Below are 22,692 nucleotides of genomic sequence, written 5' to 3' on the forward strand. Positions count from 1 at the left end.
ACCAATGACAAACTTTATTTTTAAGACCCCAGAATGTTTCCGGGATATCTGTAGTGAGCTCAGGGACACCTGTTAATACTACCACAAAGGGGCAGGCGTCAGATGGTAAATTAATATTCCGCCGTGCCCGTGGTGTCTTCACAGTGGGTTGGCGCTGGATATTACTAGGCGCAGTTGCACTGGCCGTTCCTGTATGTTTCTTAACATCTACAATGACTTGATCGGTGGTCGCTTTACCAACCTTCTGCGCCATAGTAACGGTTGGGCAAGGCTTAGTTTGCTGGGTGGGTACTGTTGTGGGGATCGTAACTAATGGGTGTGGGCTTCCCTTTGTACTAGGGGTATTCTTCTTAATTTCTTGATTTACTTTAACCCCCTTACAATTGAGGTCATTTGATATAATTCCCAATTGGTTTTCTATGCCCTGGAGTCTAACTTCTAGGGGCAAAAGCAAGGACCTAATAAGGGTTGCTAGGGTATCAAAGAAGGGCGCATCCACATCTTCTTCACTCACTACAGACTCATCAGGACTACCATTATCAAGAGTGCTACCCAGACTTGTATCAGATACAGTTACATCTGGTAACTCTAAGGGCAGGGGGTGTGATGCTCGAGGTTGCCTAATAGAGATTACTGGGGCATCCACAATTAATTCTCCCTCCTGTGAACCATTTCCCCCACCAACCGCGTTCCCCATACTAGATAAAATATTTTCACTAGCTATAACATCACCAAGCCCTTCTGTGGCAGATGGTATTGGAGAGGGTGTTTTCCCCACAATAGTGGGCCCCTCTAACTCCAGGGGGACTGTATGTATAATAGCTGAATTAGCCATAGGTGTTATAAGGGTTACAGACTCAAGTGGGGCTACTGGTAATGAAGATACCGTTGACAATACAGGGGTCACAAGAGTAGTTGGTAAGTGGGACGTATCCGATAAACGCGATTGTTTAATCGGAGTACAGGCTAACGCTATATTACCCAATGATGACCTTTTGGCCAGGAGCAAATCTTGAGAAACCCTCCGTTCCATCAATATAATACCCTCATCAATTAGGGCGTGTGTACGAACAATAAAACTATCCAAAGTATTAGTAAGTTTTTTGGTTTTTGTGTTTTTTATCCCCGCCACCGCCTGGCTTCTCGTTTTCCGTGTTGACATTATATAACACCAGCAAATAACCAACACTGGGTACTATAGTTGACGGTATAAAGGGCGTAACTAAGTTGGCAAACCCTATTAAGGATATATTACAATGATAAGACTAATCAACTCAATAGTACCAATAGCCAAACAGTATAATCCTATACAAAAAGAGATCACAATCATAACATCTACAATTTTCAGAAAACGTCCGAGGGGGTATGACCAGTCCAGTCCTCTCGGTCCTCGGAGGGCCTCAGAGGGCCCGCCCTTTGCCCGGCCTTAGCCCCGGGCTATGTCCCGCGCGCGTCCCGCGTGCGCGCTCACCTCAATGCTTAAACAGGAGGGTTGGGGGCGGGAAGAGACACCAGGTGCGCTGGGTTGTAGAAGCGCTGAGCAACCTGGGTCTCGCAGTCCCGGCCCAGACAGCGTCCGCTAGAGTCCTGGGTCCTAGCTGATCAGGAGCAGGGTGCAGGGCAGCAGTTAAAAATCTTCCGTTTTAAAATCACAGTTCCACAGATTCCACCGGTTAATTCCCGAGGCTACGAGCGGCACCCGCGGAGCGGGGGCCGCGAGCCTTATGTAGCCGGAGAGTGAGCACAGAGGGGCGGAGGGCTGGGGGCGGGAAGAGACACCAGGTGCGCTGGGTTGTAGAAGCGCTGAGCAACCTGGGTCTCGCAGTCCCGGCCCAGACAGCGTCCGCTAGAGTCCTGGGTCCTAGCTGATCAGGAGCAGGGTGCAGGGCAGCAGTTAAAAATCTTCCGTTTTAAAATCACAGTTCCACAGATTCCACCGGTTAATTCCCGAGGCTACGAGCGGCACCCGCGGAGCGGGGGCCGCGAGCCTTATGTAGCCGGAGAGTGAGCACAGAGGGGCGGAGGGCTGGGGGCGGGAAGAGACACCAGGTGCGCTGGGTTGTAGAAGCGCTGAGCAACCTGGGTCTCGCAGTCCCGGCCCAGACAGCGTCCGCTAGAGTCCTGGGTCCTAGCTGATCAGGAGCAGGGTGCAGGGCAGCAGTTAAAAATCTTCCGTTTTAAAATCACAGTTCCACAGATTCCACCGGTTAATTCCCAATCATAATTTACAATCATATGTCTATACTGAGATGCACACACTGGGATGGCTGGTACAAAATTAGGAATATCACATAAAACCGGTATTTGTACCACTTCTCAGCAGATACTTTAAAAAAGCAAATATAGGAAAATACAAGAAACGTGTTCTAGAGCAGCCTGAATGATTCTTTGACTGATAGTTAAAGTAAACAAAGACAGCCAAGTGGTGTTAAAAATCAATATAGATGATTTTATATAAAGTTCTATTTATGTAAAATATTGGGCCTGTGCAGAATCCTAAAACATGAATAAACAGATTATTTTTTTCTCTGAGAAAGGTGGTAACACCACCTGTATCCGCCTATGTAAGCTTTTCCAGTACATCGTGTGTGAGAGATAATGTTAGTCTCAAACAGTCTTTCCGCTCCTCTATGGAAGGGTCAACACAACCGTATCCACTGCTCTGAGACTGTGACTTCTGCTACAGCATGAGTGTTCTTATCATTGACTAGGATCTCTAGGTCTCTGTTTCACCATTTTGAGACTGAGAACCTTATTACGGTGGCGGTCAGTCGACAACAAATTGGTGGTCCTGCCTGCCCAACTAGGATTCGACCGCCGTGCAGGCCGTTCTAAAATGCTTTTTTTCTACTGTAACTTAGCTGTGGCCCAGGAAAAAGGGTTGAAGCACAAGCCGCCGTAGACAAATGGCCCTTTGTGCACATCCATGCGCTGTGTGTTGCCTGGCATAAGGTGCATGGATGCGTGGGGGGCACTTCATGTGCATCCCAGGCAATTTAGCAGTGCCCACTGAAGATGAGGGTTCGCTTGGGGCTCCCAAAATCTCTTTCCGTCTGCCTATTCATGCATGTGGGACCGCCATGAACAGGCATTAGGAAATCCCTAAAGCGGTGCCTGCGCAGGCCCTGCCTCCATTGTAGGGTTAGAAATCCGACCCTCGTTCCGACGCGATCTTTGATCCTGTCGGAGGAGCTAGTCCTACCCAACTACCTCCGTGGTCCGACCCGCTGCATTGTAATGCAGCAGTTGGACCAATGCCCTAGGTGGAGAGCGGACTGCCACCGATGGCCTGTTAGTGGTGGTCCACCCACCATCCTAATCAGGGCCTCAGTCTGCATACATGCCATGAAGATCAGAAGTCTTTCTTTCACTCACACAAGCCCTACACTCTCTGTTAGCTCCCTCCAACCTCTATGTAGAAGTAGTGATGATTTACACCCTGCCAAGAGGAGCCTCTAATCTTAGTTCTGACTTCTATATCTGCATAAGGCAGTTTATAGGAGCATCCTCTCTTGAATCTTAAAATCCTACCCCAGAGATCAGGAGCACATGAAAATGCAGCAAAGCGTCCTTTGATAATGCACTGATCAGGTTCCTGTTGGGTGAAGGCAACTATGTTTGATAATCTTAAGCAAGGGGATGTTTCATGGTCGGACATGTGATGTAAATGTTCCTCATTGTGATTGGAGTTTGACCCATTCCAATGTCAATCATTTGAACAATTAGAAGAAAGGCGGCCACAGGGATAGGGAATCCCACCCCAGTCAACAGTGAAGTATCAGGCTATACAACCTTAAACAGTTCTCAGGTGAGTTAATTTAATTAAATGTAATCACCAAGTTTGTCAAGGGACAGACCAATTAGCAAGGGACCCAAGGGAATGAAGGTGGTGGGGTGCTAATGTAGGAAACGGACAGGAGAAAAAACATATTTAAAAAGGTGCATATTGTATATAACAAATGCAATAAAAACGAGACTTTAAATCATATTATAAATGCTAAAACCATACATACAATAACTAATCAGAGACAGATGTGGAGATGTACAAGTGATTTTTCCAAAAATCAGAAATAGCAGCAGGCTCCATAACCAAATCACCACCATGGCATAGCAAGGGTTGTAGTGGAAGAGGCTGACCTAGAGCATCCTTCCCTAGATTTAAAATATTGGGCACAGCTGGTCATGTTTCAGGTGCTGAAAGAAAAGCAGCAGCTGGGAGGATGTGCATACAAGTCTACTTTCAGGGGCTGAGCATATGCGTGATTGTGTGTGACCACTATCATGACGGACCTTCAAAAATCACTGGGTGTCGGTCCATAGGGCTTTCTTCAGGATTTTGTTTTCCATTGAGGAGGTGAATGGAGGGAAAGACACACAGAACGTTATGCATATATCGGAAATATGAAAATCACCAATCAAAGTCACCAGAGCGTTTAAGAGACCTAGATCTTCAGTGAACCATATATATATATATATATATATCAGATCAGCCATGATTTCCTTCTTTACATCCACCCAACAATCAGGCTCATTGTCATGCCTGTAATAAAGGCCACACTTACCCCTGAGGCAGGATTTGCCGTCCATCCCAGCTCTGCTGTGGCTGTCCGCGTGTCCATCAAGTTTTCTGTGAGGACAAAAGAGCTAGTATTAGAATAGAAAGGGATGGAATTACATAACTTAAAGGCAATGAAGACACAAATTGAGAATCAATGTTCTGCCACACCCCTTTCTCCGAAAGGCAAGGTAACCTGAAAACACAGCTATGTACCAGTGTGCAACATACAAAAAAGGAAAATTCTTGCAATCCCTCATAAACACACAAGAGAGTTTGATGGCTATGCTGTGATCAGCAAAACACACAAGATGATGGACGGAATGTTGCACAATGGCAAAACATTCACCCCCAGTCACAGATCTGGGTTGAATCCATAGTTATTTTGCTCACCAAGCCACCCCAGTTCAGATATGGCCATATGCAAATCAGTCTTGACCCTGTTCCTCATGGGAACAGTCCAGACCGAATTGCCAAGCCATGTCTTCCCTGGACCGGAATCAAGCATCCTAGGCCGGTTTCTGGCATCAGCCGACTTCAGCCAGGATAGCTTGACTCCAGTGGCGTAGTGAGCACGGGACCCACGTCTGGGCATACCCTTCCCTCATAGGTTGAACAGCAAAACACACAAGATGATTGACGGAATGTTGCACAATGGCAAAACTTTCACCCGAAGTCACAGATCTGGGTTGAATCCATCGTTGTGTGTTATGCTGTGATCAACTGGAAACTATAGATTTTATTATATTACTGGTTTAAGAATTTCCATAGTGGGTAGCAATCTGCACTCTGGTTGGAAGGCCATATTTTCTTGGAAGCTGCGTAAAACGCAGCTTTAAGGCTTCAGGTAAGCTCTTCAAGATAACACACTGCTTGGTAAGAACTTCAGCCAATCACAGAACCTTGTTGAAGAGGTATTTTGGGAACACTAGGTGTGACTTTACTCATTTCATCATTTTAGGACATCATCCTAGGAACACTGCAATAGTGTAAAATCAAAGTGTAAAAATCAAAATAGCAAACTAAAATCAAACACCAGAAATCTGTTAATCAATTGTTCAATTACACCCAACCTCACATATTTTCTGACTTTCCTCCCTTAGCCACCACTAACGATCTGAGGCCATATTACAATTAGTGACCGGGGGCGTATCGTGCCTTGTTGCCCGCTTTGCGCGCCCCGGGGTACTTTGATATTATAGAAGGAGGCGCAGACGCTTGTGCGTCCCCTTCTATAATACCCGTAGCGCTGGTGCACTTAAAGTGCCAGCGCTACCTTCAGAGGGTGTTCCCTCATTTGCATAGGGGCGTGCCCTATAAAAGTGAGGGAATTCCTTTGACTCTGTGCCTGTGCCGTATTACAGACGAGAGTGCAGTCAAAGCAGCCCTCAGGAGGCGCACTGACGGTGTGCCATTTAAAATGGGACTCACTGTCAGTGCTCCTCCTGAGAGCATCCCTCTGCAGGGGGTTAAGGGGGTCCCATGGACAAAGCCTAACACTTTGGCTGTACATATCCTTGCAAGGCATGCTGTATTCCTCTGGAATCCAAACTTTCTATCCCATCCAGACCACCATAAAGAAAGCGCATTGGATTATTCTAGGTCCTTTCTTTAATCGGCATATCTCTACTCTCAATAAAGATGATGTACCTTGGGTGTGTGTTTCAAATATATGACTTCTAATTAAGTGTTTTGAACCTGTCCGTTTAATGTATAGTTTTAACAGAACTCTTACTATTTTCAGCTCCTCGAGGAACAATCCTACATGGATCTTGACAATTTCAGCCTTGCTACAGTCCCTTCCAGTACCTCTGTGATTCGTCATATAAAGAAACTATCTCAATCTAGGTGTGTTCAACAGTCCAGGGCAGCGGGATTCATGTCAAATTTTCAGTATAACTATTAACTACAGCTTGTGTCCTGTGGCATGGTGAGCCCAGGAACCCCCGCCTGGGCATGCCCATCATGCTGAGGAAAACACAAATGTGAAGGGTGCAATACTTTTTTATAGTCTCAGGCCCACAGGTACTGATCGGTTGCGCTAAGCAGGGTTTTCTGCCCAGTACTATTCTGCATTCCAGATTTAAGAAGCTTGTGCGGAGAAAGATGATCGATATCGAATTTTGCCCAAATTACTGTGGGACACTGGAAACGGTGGAGTGTGGCGCATTTCTAACCATCAGCATAGGCTTCAAGATCTTGGCATCCTCAAATAGAGAATTTCTTATTTTCACACCCAGCTGCGGCTGATGGACAGGCGCTCAATCGATTGTAAAGGGGCAATGTGATGAATAATGTAATATAATTCGGTTTTATATAGCTCGTGATTACCCAAAGGTGTCTTAGCGCCAGCATTGTACCAAGATGAACTGACAGAGACTAGGACGGACTAGATCACATTAGTTATGGGTCTCTAAAAGAAGCCAAGTTGTTAGTAACTTCCTAAATAGTACCAGATTGGATTGAGAGCGCAGGTCTGGAGACAGAGCGTTCCAGAGTTTGCTAGCACAAAGGGAGACTCTCCTGCCACGCCATCTTGATTTATTTATTCCGGGAACATTTACCATTCCCTGAGATTGATCTAAGAACTCAGTCAGGTGAGTGCCACAATACAACACAAAACCCCAAGGTGAAATCATCAAACAAACAACATTCTAGACTGACATGTTATGTTATGTTGTATAGATCTATACGATGTCTAAGAAGGGTGGGAACGGCCATGACTGGGGCATAGTAGTGATTATTAGCAATACAAGGACGGAAAAAGAGAACAGCTTTTTTTTCTTTATACTGTGCAGTCCCTTCAAAGCGTATCGCGAGCAGGCGAGAGTAACGAGCCGAGAGCACCGCATGACGCCTTCAGAAGAGAAGAAAGGATAAAAGAACAAGGACAACGAAACTCCACGTGCCAAAGGGCAGTGCACCCCGGCCAGACTTTCAGCACCTGAGGTTTGTTGTTCCCAGCATGCCTGACCCAACTTCTCCTTTCATTGGACGGCCCCTGCCACCCCTTAATGGAGATAGGCTGCACGGTGAATGAACTCTGCCGGATATGGTCTGGGACCGCGTGACACTGTCCGACTGGGGGAGACAAGCCTTCTTCCTGCTCACTCAGATACAGAACGGTGTAGAACTCAACCAGGAAGTGAGCGTGGAAACCCCAGCCAATCCATTTGTATAGAGGAAATAGCAGTAAGCACACAGAAATGCAATATGAACTTGTGTTATATCTTAATAGTCTAATGTTTAAAATGTTTGAAAATTAACAGATAAACACGCCTGTTAAATATTCTACTCACTACGGAAACCGTATTAGTCCTTCTATGGCATTTCTGCGCATACCTGCGATAATTCTTATTTTTCTACACAAAATAAATTACTGTTTGGGAGAAAGTGGAACTACTTTGGAATTCCAACTTTTCTTTCCTCTATTTCTCTGTTCACTCTCTCTCACTCACTCAGACACACACATATTCACAATCTCCATCTCTCATGCACAGACTGAAGCTGTGATCATGCAGTCATCACTGAGAATGTTACTCTTTCATTCAGAAATTAAAACAAAGCAATTAATACATTTAGGACTAAGACTCAATATAACAGTGTCTTTGAGTCAAAAACAAATGTTTTTGAAAGAGGTTTAACAATCAAAGATTGACACACATATCCATGCAATACGCACACAGACACAAAACAAACAGACAAGAAGGCAACATTCGCCATAACCATTGAAACAACACCGTCCCTTTGAGTTTTTCATGGTGCACAATTGTGTAAACTGATTTTTCCAAATTTTTAAAAGACCATAGTTCATATCAAATAGAAACTGAAAACAATAATTGTGTGTTTGTGTGTGTGTGTGTGTGTGTGTGAGAGAGAGAGCATGTGTGTATTTGATGTGGTATGCTGCTGCTTGTAGGGGGCCCTGAAAGGGGGGCTAAAGTGGAGTCTGGGGGCCCGTGGAGAATGGCATTGCCACCAACCAGATTCAAGAGTAAAGGGGCATGAACAGCATGTCTGAGATCACTTTCTGGGCGAAATGGTTTCTTTGTCTTTAGTGGGAGAGCCGGTGCCAGGCTGCCTTAGTTTTCCTGGTGATGTGTTTCTTGAAGGTGTGTTTGGTGTTCAGGATAAATCTGAGATACTTTTTTTTATTATCTGGATACACACGTCTCTCATTGCTCTGAACAGGGGATTGATGCATATCTTTGAACTGTGTTGTGTCTGACCATGTCTGCGATGGCAGCGGCTTGGTTGTGTACATACATCTATAATGCTGTGTGTCTCCACCGTCCCCTTTGGTATTCTGTCGTTCTATGAAGCACCTGGGGTGAATTTTGAGGGGCTTGATTCGCTATTTAAGGTGAAATCTTAGAAATACGTTGTGTGCAGACACCACAGAGATAACAAACGCAGAGTTGTAACCAGGTTTATTGTGGCGATAGCACCAGTGCAACCACAAACAGCCTGGTCCAACCAGCTATTGATATGGAACTCAACAAATGGAACTCACAATAACATTCCAGAAACGAGTCTTAATAAAATTTGAAAACATACTTTACATTTTACAGATCATAATAAACTGCTCCTTTGTTTGCTGGGCAGAAGCCAGCAAGAATTGCCCCCTTCTGATTGCTAGTATTTATATCGTAATGCATCCTATTTGTTTGGGGAAAAACACTGGCACAAAACTGACTCTCTCAGCACTTTGTCTATCTTTGTCAGAGAAAAGTCATCTTGCATTCGTGGCAATGTTTTCTGACTCAAAAAACAAGCACAAGCCATAGTTCTCGACAAGTTTTCGCTTTGTTGACCTATTGGCTTTGCCAATGCCTTTTGCCATCTGCAAAAAAAAATGGGGGCTAAAGCACTTACTATCCTAAAGGCGCATGTATGCGTGGTGACACCCTACACAAATGCATCTATGGAATGACCCAGGCGGTTTTTTTAATTTTTTTATTTAGTGATCTAAGATGGAGGGGAAAAAGAAATGTTATTGCCACAAAAATGCTTTTTGGGTAACACAACAGCCGGCACCAAATGGCAGCTGCTGGGTGCCCCCCAAAAAGGGAGATTCAAAAAAATATTTAACTGATTGCGATTGGGTGGGGTAGGGAGTAAATGAAACAACAGAGTAGCAGGTGAGGGCAAGAGAGCAAAGGTGGAGTGGGAAAGCGCTGGAGTGCAGAGCTGCTCGGCAGCAAATGGCCTGGATACCCGGATGAATGATAATCTGCACCATACAAATTGACATGACACAACATGGCAGCTTCAGGGCCTCCATAAAAGTTACATTTTATGAAAACAGTGGAGTGTGTGGGGGTAGGTGCACTGGAAGCAATGGGAGGTTGGTGTTTGAGGCAGGCTAAGAAGCAGAGAGGGAGCAAGAAAACACATTCACTTTTATGTAATACTTAATGAAAAAGAAAAAATACAGTTCCCTAAAGGTGAGCAATGGAAGACTACAAGTCAGCCAATCAAAAGGATGGTGAAGAGTCTATGCCCCAGTGGAGGGTAGAAACATAAGAAGAGGAAAGCAAGCAATTGATTAAGAAGCAAGTAAGTCAGAGTGACAATAAAGCCAAACAATGATAAGTAGTGGGCGGGCTCTAAGCTCACTGCAAATATTTGGTATGGACCACAAGATACTTTATTTATTTATTTATTTATTTATGGATTTTATAAAGCGCACGGCTACCCCCAACGGGGGTGTCCCGGCGCTAAAATTGTCTACTGGAGGACAAGAGCAATCTACATAGAAGAGAATAGGCAAGTTTTCAGGCGACTTCGGAACAGAGCTTCAGATGGGGCAAATCTGAGGTCGATCGGTAAGCTGTTCCAATGTTTGGCCGCTAGGACAGCAAAGGCTCTGCCACCCATTCTTGATCGACGGAATCTAGGCACAAGCATGAGACGCAAGTTGTTGGAACGAAGGTCTCTGACTGAGTGAGACAGTCTCAATCTCTTTCTTAAGTATTCTGGGCCAGAGCCGTTCAGAGCTCGATAGGCCAGAACCAGCGTTTTAAATTTGATACGGTTGGCTATTGGGAGCCAATGGAGTTCTTTGCGAAACGCAGAGATAGAGTGTCTGTATGGAATGTTGCCAATCAGTCTTGCCGCAGCGTTTTGAACTACTTGTAGGCGTTCAATTTGATATAAAGGGGCCCCAGCGTAAAGACTGTTGGCGTAATCCAGATGAGCGGTAATTAGGGCCCGAGTAACGGTTCTGCGGGCCTCCATTGGCAAAAATGGAAAGATCTTTCTCATCATTTTTAATTTGCCAAAGCAGGTCGCAGTAACCTTGTTGATTTGCGGGCTACAGGAGAGCGTATCGTCAAATATGAACCCCAAATTGCGGGCAGAGTGGACCGGGATTGGAGGGGGATTAAGTACCGTTGGCCACTAAAGTGAGGGTGGAATGGTCATTTTTTGATTAAAAAACAGGACCTCAGTCTTGTCAGTATTCAGCCGCAGGTGATTTGAGGACATCCACGAACAGATTTCGCCAAGACAATGGCGGAAGCTGGAGAGACTGGAGTCAGAGTGATCGCTAAATGAGAATATCAGCTGTGTATCATCAGCATATGAGATCACTCTGACTCCGCATGCCTCCACTACCTTGGCTAGCGGGGCCAGGTAGACATTGAAAAACAAAGGACTCAGCGCTGAGCCCTGTGGGACTCCGCGATCGAGAGGTTTGCATCCAGATTTAAAGGGTCTGAGAAGAACCCTCTGTGAGCGTCCCAGAAGAAAAGAACGGACCCATGCCAGGGCAGTGCCGCTCAGTCCAATCTGCTCCAGTCGGCCCAGAAGTATTTTGTGGGACACCGTATCGAAAGCGGCGGACAGGTCGAGGAGAACCAGCATGGCCTCCTCGCCCCTATCCACGCACTCTCGTACAGTCTCCGAAACCTCTAGTAATGCGGTCTCCGTACTGAAACCAGCACGGAAGCCGGACTGGGAATCATGTAGCAGAGAGTTGGTCTCTAAATACTCCGCCAGTTGTAGTTGGACTGCCTTCTCCAAAACCTTCGCGGGTTTCGGAAGAAGGGAAATGGGCCGATAGTTACTGAATTGCATGGGATCAGCATCTGATTTCTTTAGGATGGGCACAAGAAGGGCCTCCTTCCATGCAGAGGGGAATTGGCCTAATCGTAAGGAGGCATTCCAGATGGTGGTGAGTGGCTCCAGCAATAGAGTAGACAGTTCACTCATGATTTTTGGGGGGACTGGGTCTAACGGGGAGCCCGATTTGCACTGTAAAAATAATTTAAGTTTCACCTACCAGATAGCTAAGGCGCGCATTCCTTAAGAGTTTCGCTTTCTGCCACCCAGCCCCAAATGAGGTCTAGAGGCCGTGGAAGGAAGTCAGAGATAAGCAGATGTTGGCATGCTCGCCAAGTAGCCACCCAACCAACCTAATGGTGGTGCAAACTAAGAAGGGATCAGCTCAATTGGATTGACAGCCCTTTTGTCCTTCCGCTGGATGTAGCAGTGTTTAGTCATCTGGACAGAACTGGATCCTACTCTATCTTACTTTACTGACTTCAAGGAAGGGGTTTTGAGTTATCCAGGAATGAGTCACAATGCTTGCAGTCGTGATAACGTCCACCCTCTAGTAAAATGCTTTTTCATATCAAAGCTAGTCATTAGTTTGCAGGTTTTGTGAATTATTGCTCATCATGTCAAAGTTGAATCCCACTCCCCGGTAGAGACGCTTTCATGCATTGACACAAAATATTATCATGAATAGGCCCCTGGAAAATAGCCATGGGATCTCAATTGCACGGATGAATTGGATAGTATGTTATAGTATAGTAATGCTGGGAGCATTGGCGTAGTCAGTGCTTAGTAACTTTGTCATAAATACCCGTGCATGCCAGACCATTTTTGTGCAGATCTGGAGATCTGCCACATACATTTCACTGGTGTGCCTCGCAAATCTGTTTCAGCTGCAAGGGGCATAGAGGACAGAGAAATCCCAGACATACACGATCATAGTGTGGCACATAAAGAGAGAAAATATGGTCATAATAAGGCAACAATGTGGCCATTTCAGCGCATTCCCAATGTAATGCCACAATGGTAAGACAACAATGTGATACATTCAGAGCAATTCCATATGATTGCCACAAAAACAAGCATTGGCATAGCCAATAGGTCTAGCCTTTGGGACCTTATAAGTGTTTAGCCATGCAACAGTTGATGTTGTTGCACCAAGGATATTATGCTGCATAACTAAATACTTATAAGGTCCCAAAAGCGAGACCTATTGGCTATGCCAATGCTTGTTTTTTTGGTGGGGGGGTTTGAGTCTTATTTAGAGTTTTATATAGTGCGAACTCGACCCGAAGATATCAGGTATGTAAATGTAGTTGAGCTTATATAGCGCACAGCTACCCGCAGTGGGTGTCCCGGCGCTTGAATATGGTATATGAGCGCTTTACATGAGCATTAGTTGCGTTACAGATGGACACATTCATTTTGTTAGGCAGAGGAGATAAGTGATTTGCCCAGAATCACAGGATGTTGAGCTGTTGTTGACAAGACTCTAACATGGTTCCCCAGCTTTGAGGTGGACTCCTCTAGCCATTAGGCCACATCCTCTCATTGCAGAGAATTAAAAAATAAACTGCGACATGAACAGGTGACCAGCTTAGTGATTGTTCAAGAAAGTTTAAAGTATGTTTTCCCTGTCCTTGAGGGTCGTGATGAGAGACATTCTACTAATCTCCACATGCGTTATCACCTAGCTCCCAGAGTCCAGATTTTGGGCTCTGTTTTTACTCCTGGAGTTTTACAATGGAAAGAAATTACCTACGGAGTCCTTTAGTTAATCCAGTAAATTTAATAATTCTTAAAAACAAGCATTGGCCGCGCTGCCATAAATCACAGCTGTAAGGGTACCCGCGAGATGGCGCCTGTGCTCATAAGCACGCGTCCGCGCGTGTAACCGCTCGCTGGTGGCCAGAGAAAGCCTTTTGGTAGCACTTCAAAAAGCCAGCTACTTAATGTATTGCCAGATTAGTGCAAGCGCTGGCTCTAGCGAGACCTAAAATTATATTATGAGAAAAACAAGGCATTACTGTAAGATTGCTACAATAATAAAATTATAATGTGCAAAAACCCTGATATTAGGATGGAACTACCATAATAATAAAATATTAGTATTAAAAATCCATGGTATTGAAAATCCAGGCACCCGAGTCCCAGGGACCACCACCTCCCCGGGGCTTTGCAAACTTTGGAAGGGGGCGGCGCGGCCCCCCTCCTGGAGCCTTTGATGGATGGCCCTGGGGACCACCACCCCCCAGGGCCAGCTCCTGCAGTGGATTCAGATTAGCTTTATTCGATTTTAGTTTAAAAATCATAAAAGCAGCAACAATACATATAATACCTTAACATTTCATTACAAGGTTAATATCAACTATTAAAACAGGATTAAATAAGTGTGACGGATCAACTAATCAATGTAAAACATTTCATTATCATGTAGGACATCTCTAAAAAAACAAAAAGGGTCATGCATACAGTGCCACAAAATAGCTTGAGGTTCAGGGGAAGAACATCAGGCAAACCTATGTCAGCAGTTTACTTACTAGGTACATACTACCGTGTCAATTGAGCTAAAACTCGTGAGTTGCCTCTTTGTAGTTGGTTCTCCCAAAATTCAATTTTTAAACAGAGGTTCGAATCTATTAGAGGCTAGAGGGTTAGTGGCGCAAGGTGCACAAGATCCCCCTCTCCAGGAGTTGAATTTCTTTGCCGTTGATCTTAGTAACGGAATGTGTAGGAAGCTCGGGTAGAAATCATGCAAGTCCCATATGCAAATGGGGCCATATCCTTCATTGGGCTGGCAAATCCGTAAGTAGGGGACGATGTTCCTATTCTTAAATTTAATTAACACCAGGTCCCCCGAGGTGTTTTTGGGCAGCGTACCTAGCCACCCCACCCTCCTGACGCTCAGGATTCCACCATCTAGATGTGGTGGCAAAGGTCTGTTGTTCTGCAGCCAAAAAATAACCTTATTTAGCAGGTCCTGATGAGTTTCGTGTTTCCCCTGGCTGAGTGCAGGGACCCCAGAGAGGACAGTCACATATGGGGCGGCTTCAGGAGGTAAATTAATATGTGGCATTCTTTCTAGAGCGGCTCTAGCCACTGTGTGAGTTATTAACGCGGGTTTTAATGTTACTTTAGGGCCAGTTGAGGTAGGTGTATTAAGAGGCGGTAATTGAGTTTGGGCATTCTTACATGTAATGGGCTTAGACTTTTCGGGGTTGATGGGAGGATTAGGGCAAATAGGTATTGCTATTTTTTTGGTTGGTGGAGAATTCCTTTTAAGTATTTTTTCAATGCTGGTCAGCCTGTCCCCCAGGTCATGAATTTTTATAACCAGAGGTGATATGGCAGATATTAACAATTGCTCGAACTGAGCCAGTAAAGTCAGTTGGAGGGACGATACAGGGTCATCTATTCTATCCACAGCCTTATCCACCATTGATGTGATTGGGTTAGAGGGGGATGATGTAAGGCTGGTGGCAATATTTGAATTTTAGGTTGGTTCTCATTGACATTTTCCCCATCATGCTTCCTTTTAATATTAAGACCCCGGGGCAGTGCATTGGCTTGAGTTTGGTCTTTATTTAAGGGTAGAGGTACGTCCTGCGGAGTGCTGTTTAAATTGTCAAAGTCACTGCCCGTAATAGGGGGGTGATGCATCCGGGACATACTTGGTGCCACACAGGGCATTGAGCTCCTCCCAGATGGACATGATTAATAAGCAAAACTCCAAGAAGCGACAATAAGCAGTACAGTGCAAGTCAAATGGTAAAAAGCGTCTCTATACCTCCTCCTTGGAAAAAATCAGGTGGGGTGGCCCGTCCCGTCCTCCTCTGGCCTCTGAGGGCCACAGAGGGCCCGCCCTTTGCCCTGACTTCGCCCGGCGTCCAGCTCGCGTCCCGCGAAGCTGGAGTGACGCCTGCTTTATGCGCCGCCCGGCGCGATGGTGTGGCATCTATCCACAGCAGAGGGAGCCTGTGAAATGTAGTGTAGAACGCCACCCTCTGCACTGCGGCCGCGATAGATGTCCACTGCGGCGGTGGGAGGGAGACGAAGAGTGCCGGTGGTCAGAGGTGGTCAGGGGTTAAATAGCCCAGGGTCCAGGGTCCGGAAACAAGGTGAGCTGCTCCAAGGCTCAGAAGCCCCTGCAGGCATCCCCCGCTCCACCAGAGTGACGCCTGCTTTATGCGCCGCCCGGCGCGATGGTGTGGCGTCTATCCACAGCAGAGGGAGCCTGGGAAATGTAGTGTAGAACGCCCCCCTCCGCACTGCGGCCGCGATAGATGTCCACTGCGGCGGCGGGAGTAAGACGAAGAGTGCCGGTGGTCAAAGGTGGTCAGGGGTTAAATAGCCCAGGGTCCAGGGTCCGGAAACAAGGTGAGCTGCTCCAAGGCTCAGAAGCCCCTGCAGGCATCCCCCGCTCCACCGGAGTGACGCCTGCTTTATGCGCCGCCCGGCGCGATGGTGTGGCGTCTATCCACAGCAGAGGGAGCCTGGGAAATGTAGTGTAGAACGCCCCCCTCCGCACTGCGGCCGCGATAGATGTCCACTGCGGCGGCGGGAGTAAGACGAAGAGTGCCGGTGGTCAGAGGTGGTCAGGGGTTAAATAGCCCAGGGTCCAGGGTCCGGAAACAAGGTGAGCTGCTCCAAGGCTCAGAAGCCCCTGCAGGCGTCCCGGGGTACCTACCCCCGGGACACTGCTGTTTGCTATGACAGGGCGGGAGCATGGCTCCTGCCCTGTCATAGCAAACTTGCTTTGGATTGGGAAACCCGCTATCTCTTCCAAAATCCAAAGCAGCTGACAGCAGCTCCCCGTGTGGAAAAGCAATGCTGGCTCCTGCGCCACACAGCTGCGTTGCAGAGAGGAGTATAAAGGGGTGTGGCCTCAGATCACCTCTCTGCAACCCAGCCCTGTGTCGCTTTCTGGAGGTACCTGGTGGGCTATATGGCCCCCAGGGACCCTCAGGAAACAAAGGGACTTAATCCCCTAACTTAAAACACGCCACGGGTTGCATTTGTGTGCCTGGGGTCCAACTAACCCACCAGGTACCTCCAGTAATCGCCACAGAGCTGCGTTGCAGAGAGGTGTTCAAAGGGGCATGGCTTCGGACCACCTCTCTGCCACGCAGCTCTGTCACAGCAAATTTGCTTTGGATTTTGGAAGCGACATCAGGGAAACCTGCTCTCGCTTCCAAAATCCAAAGCAGAATTGCTTTTCCACACTGGGAGCTGCATGTCAGCAGCTCCCCGTGTGGAAAAGCTATGCTGGCTCCCAGCCACACAGCTGCGTTGCAGAGAGGTGTAAAAAGGGGTGTGGCCTCAGACCACATCTCTGCAACCCAGCCCTGCGGCGCTTACTGGAGGTACCTGGTGGGCTAGTTGGACCCCAGGGACCCTCAGGATTCAAAGCTGTGGCTGTGAACAAAGGCTTCAGGGAGCCTGAGAGGATTTCAATCCCCTTGTGCTCCCTGAAGCCTTTGCTTTATTTGTTAGAACATTCTGCCCTCTAGTGGCAGAATGTTCTAATAGCGTTATAGCCCTTCTTAGCTGGGCTATACCGGCTATTAAAGTCTCGCTCCCTTGTTAAAGGCCCTCCCGAGCCTAACACTGGAGCGGGCCTTTAATAGCTGGTACGGCAAGCTATAAGGCTATATTAAGAACGGGCATTAAGCACTATATGTAATAGCTCGCATGAGTCCTTTAGAACTGAACACATCCCTTAAAAAAAATTCCATAAAAATCTGGTTACAATACGGCAGATGTGTGCACTGTACGGCTGTAGCACAACCTCCCTATTCTGCAGGTAATATCTCTCCTCTGCACTAACTCCTTCCTTTTGCTGCTATTCTTATTGCGATACTGTTTACACAGTTTGATAAAATCCCAACATAAAACTCAAGTATGTTGAAGACCAAGTAAGGTTTGCAATTCTGCTGCTTTTGTATCACTCGTCTGTGGGAAGTCAGTGCTTAGTTTGTAAAGTAATAAGTGCCTGGGCCCTGACCAGGAAGCCACTGCAGCTTGCACCACCCATCGCCCCAGTCATCACTGCCAAAACAACTACTCACCATCTCTCTCACCTGCAACTGATACACTTCAGACTATTCCAGGTCCCCAAAGCTAAAGTAGTGATTGGGGAGGCAGGTATTCTTCATTTTTCATTTACATGTATTTATAAACAACTGTTGTCCTGCTCAGCCCTTAATTAGATGAGCAGTGCCACCATGTGGCAGACTGTCATAAGTGCAGTGTTGACAATTAAGTGCAGTGCCGAGCACCGGAAACGACCAGCTCAAATTAAACACTGGGAAGCATGCACTGTTGTGTCACAGTTTGCATCTGCTATATGTGTTATGGATCATTGCACTTCTGCCTTTATGCTGCAACTGGGAAGTTTAGTAAAATATTTTCCCTATACAAAAGCTAAAACAGTTGACCGTGACATTGCTTGCTTTATTTAACTGTAAAGAAGTGTTTGGCGGGGTGTCATTGTCACGTATTAGCTGTTTCCTCTCCCAGCACAGTCTTCGTCATGTATGCTCGCCATTTGTTTAGCTGTGCTCTACAGCAGTAACCACATTATCACCTATTATTAAGTTTTTGGGATAATTATTGTCAATGTTATTTAAACAAATCTACCACTGTCTAAAGCCTTGTTACATGGGGCCTGTAATGTGCCAAAACTAGAGCATTAACTAAGGCACTTGTGTTATTGTAAATAGATTTATATAGAACGTATGACCCATGACAAGGCATGGGACCACTTTTTTCCCCTACTCCAGAATCAAAGATTAGTGGTTAGTTGGTTAGGACACATTTTTTTGTGTGTTCACTAGGTATGTTAGGATTGTGCTCTTAATTTCTTGTGTGTTTAGTAGAGTTTGGAGCACGGATAGAATGATTGGAATGGGTTTTGAAAAGGGTTTGGAGTAGGGACTGAATGATAGGAATGGATTTGAAAGGGGGAGTTTGGAGTAGGGATAGAATGATAGGAAAGGATGTGAAAAGGGGAGATTGGAGTAGGGATAGAATGATAGGAATGGATTTGAAAAGGGTTTGGAGTAGGGAAAGAATGATAGGAATGGATTTGAAAGGGGGAGTTTGGAGTAGGGATAGAATGATAGGAATGGATTTAAAAGGGGGAATTTTGAGTAGGGATATAATGACAGGAACGGATTTGAAAGGGGGAGTTTGGAGTTGGGTTAGAATGATAGGAAAGGATGTGAAAAGGGGAGATTAGAGTAGGGATAGAATGATAGGAATGGATTTAAAAGGGGGAGTTTCGAGTAGGCATATAATGACAGGAATGGATTTGAAAGCTGGAGTTTGGAGTAGGGTTAGAATGATAGGAAAGGATGTGAAAAGGGGAGATTGGAGTAGGGATAGAATGATAGGAATGGATTTGAAAAGGGTTTGGAGTAGGGAAAGAATGATAGGAATGGGTTTGAAAGGGGGAGTTTGGAGTAGGGATAGAATGATAGGAATGGATTTAAAAGGGGGAATTTCGAGTAGGGATATAATGACAGGAATGGATTTGAAAGGGGGAGTTTGGAGTAGGGTTAGAATGATAGGAAAGAGTGTGAAAAGGGGAGATTGGAGTAGGGATAGAATGATAGGAATGGATTTAAAAGGGAGAGTTTCGAGTAGGGATATAATGACAGGAATGGATTTGAAAGGGGGAGTTTGGAGTAGGGTTAGAATGATAGGAAAGGATGTGAAAAGGGGAGATTGGAGTAGGGATAGAATGATAGGAATGGATTTGAAAAGGATTTCGAGTAGGGAAAGAATGATAGGAATGGATTTGAAAGGGGGAGTTTGGAGTAGGGATAGAATGATAGGAATGGATTTGAAAGGGGGAGTTTGGAGTAGGGATATCATGATAGGAATGGATTTGAAAGGGGGAGGTTGGAGTAGGGATAGAGTGATAGAAATGGATTTGAAAGGGGGAGTTTCGAGTAGGAATATAATGATAGGAATGGATTTGAAAGGGGGAGTTTGGAGTAGGGATAGAATGATAGGAATGGATTTGAAAGGGGGAGTTTCGAGTAGGGATTCAATGATAGGAATGGATTGGAAAGGGGAGTTTGGAATAGGGTTAGAATGATAGGAATGGGTTTGAAAATGGTTTGGAGAAAGATCTGAATGATAGGAATGGATGTGAAAAGGGGAGATTTGAGTAGGGATAGAATGATAGGAATGGATTTGAAACTGCTTTGGAGTAGGGAGAGAATGATAGGAATGGATTTGAAAAGGGTTTGGAGAAGGGAAAGAATGATAGGAATGGATTTGAACGGGGGAGTTTGGAGTAGGGACAGAATTATAGGAATGGATTTGAGTAGGGATAGAATGATAGGAATGGATTTGAAAAGAGTTTGGAGTAGGGACAGACTGTTGGGAATGGATTTGAAAAGGGGAGTTTTGAGTGAGGATAGAATGATAGGAATGGATTTGAAAGGGGGAATAAGTAAGTGTACAGATTTAAAAACAAACACGGGGACACAAAGCTCCCTGCCCACTATTGAATATTACAGGAATACCAGTTCATGTTGTGATCTCTACATATCAGCCCACAGGGGACCATCTGTATTTACTTAAAATTGGAGCTCCTCGTTTCTAAAATCCAGAGCCTTGTGATGGGTTAACTTCATACAGTTTGCAGACTAAATGATGCTCCATGCATATCATAAAAACAGCAGACAAGCTAAGTGTTTCTTTAAAACGTTTGCTAACTTTTTCTTTGCCTGCAGATATCATTTACAACCTTCTTTCCCTCTTAACATTTGATGACATTTTATTTCATTTTCTGCTAATTAACACTGTCTCCTTAATCATCGCTTCCTTAATGATCTTTGCGGAAAACAGAGCAATCCCAGCGGTGCCAGCTGCAGGGAACACAACTCCACGCAGCGCTCGTACATAGACAAGCAGACAGAGGAAGACAAGACGGTACGGCTTGGATGTTCTGGGGGCTGGGCGGACTTCTGTGCGTTCACTGGTCCCCGACAGGACGTTAAGAGGGGTCATGCCCAAACATAGCAGCCTCAAGCTCTTGCTGGGGGCTTTCGTTCAGACCAGGATTGGCTTTCATTACCCAACAGTGCCACCATGGCCTCACTGTATTCATGGTCTCCAGCAGTGTGGCTGGGTGGGGCTAGTTTGGAAATGTTTGCTACGGCTGATTCTAGTATCTACTAGAATGACTGCCATGACCCCACCATGCCCTACTAGTCCAATTCCTGTCATAGCCTATTGCAACGTGGGTCTGGGTTGAACATGTTTACTAGGACTGACTTTGGTTTTCAGTCCGGGGTGCCATAGAGGGGTGTTTGGGTTTCTCTCACACCCACAAGCCTTTTCAGGTCTCGCATGAGACAGCCCATACGCTGTTACTTGTGAGACATTTTGTTTACTTACAGGGGGCTTGGGGGCTGCAAATTGCTTACCATTGGTTGGCTTTATTGTCACTCTCATTTTCTTGCTTTTCATAAGTTGGCGCATGTGACATTCGTTTCCACTTCTTGTGTTTGCCCCTCCTGGGAGCACGGTCAAAGTACCTGTTTCCTTCCACTGCTCCTTTAATTGGGCTCTACTTTTGTCTATTTATGTGTGCACACAACTCGAGTGCCTGTCTTTTCCAGCAGTCTTCCTTGTGTGCTTTTCCTTCATCTTGCTTCAGGCCTCCATGTTTCTTCTCCCTCTGTGGTATTTGCCCTCCTGATGTCCCTGATGTTGCTTGCACCATCCCGCTGCCCGTGGTGTTGCTTGTTCCCAACCACTGTACGTATTGTTGCTTGCCCCAACCCATTGCCCATGTTGTTGCTCTTTCACTCTTCCTCTCCCATCCCAATCACTGTCTTTGTTGTTGATTGCACCCTCCCACAATGCTTAATTTGTAAAAAAAAATGAAGTGCCAGGGCCCTTCTAAGAAGGCCAAAGCAGCCTGCACCATGCCAGTCCTGTCAATCGTAGTACCAACATAAAAACTATACATCACACTCCTACAAGTGTGACAATTCAGACTATTTCAGGCCACACAAAGCTATAATAATGTTGTGAGAGGCTTGTATATTCATTTTCAGTGACATTTGACTCAATAAATATGGCTGTTGTGCTCATCCCAGACAGTGCCACCATGTGGTGGACTGGCACTAGAGCCAGTGCTGACAATAAGGTGCCAGTGGCCAGCACCAGAATCCACCGGTTCAAATTAAGCACTGCACTACCAGTGTTTTTGCTTGACCCCCTCATGCTGTCCATGTTGTTACTAACTCCCATCTTCTGTCCATGTTGTTGCTCTCCACAAGCCTCCTCCCATTTTACCCGCTATCTATGTTTTTCTATCTCCCTCCTGCTCCATCCTACTGTGTGTGTTGATGGGCTCCCTCCCCCTCCATGCTCCTACCTCCATGTTACCTTCCACACAATATAAAAGAACTATAATACAACCGGCACTGGCTGCATCATAGCACTTTTTTCTTCCATTCAGCATGCTGCACAGCAACCTCGCTGCTGTAAAACATGGCTCAACATATTGCCAAACGTAGATGAGAACCATTGACTTTGCAGTGCTATTTTTAGCCATGCTGCACATCAGCCGCATTACTGTACAACATGGCCAAACAATGACAAAGCCAATGGACCTTGTCTCGTAGGTAAGACCTACTGGGTTTGCCAATGCTTGTTGCAACACATATATTGAGAAGTATGACTACTACAAGCGATCCTGTAACAGTCACAAACTCATAGGGTAGGTGTTGGAGGGTTTAAGTGTTGGTGGAAAACATTAGCTCTGTGAACTCATGTTTTGTGTCAGGGCATGGTAGCAGAAAAGTGGTGCAGTTTTAAGTAGTGGAGTCTGACAGTCGCCTTATACTTTAATTTTTTAGAAATACTGCCACCAAAGAAATTGATAGCAAGATAAAAATTAATTAGTAACTCTAATATAGCTTAGTGAGTTTTGATCCTACATCAAAGAGGAACTTGGAGCCTTTAAGGCATTCGTTTAGAACAATAGAGGCATATTCACATTGCGCTCTTGGTAGTATGTTAGTAGTATTGCAATAGTACAAAATGCTATT

At 45.7% G+C, this 22,692-nt stretch overlaps 1 protein-coding gene across 1 annotated transcript in view; it reads right to left on the bottom strand.

Annotated features, from left to right (window-relative positions):
* Positions 1-22,692, bottom strand: part of EPHB1 (EPH receptor B1) — an 865,486-nt gene that overhangs the window by 690,922 nt on the left and 151,872 nt on the right. The window contains exon 2 of the mRNA XM_086943930.1: positions 4,563-4,627. Coding sequence (XP_086800056.1) covers positions 4,563-4,627 — 65 coding nt within the window. The remainder of the gene's footprint in view (positions 1-4,562; positions 4,628-22,692) is intronic.

This window comes from Lissotriton vulgaris, chromosome 11 (genome assembly GCF_964263255.1).
Source record: "Lissotriton vulgaris chromosome 11, aLisVul1.2, whole genome shotgun sequence".
NCBI classification, from domain to species: Eukaryota; Metazoa; Chordata; class Amphibia; order Caudata; family Salamandridae; genus Lissotriton; species Lissotriton vulgaris.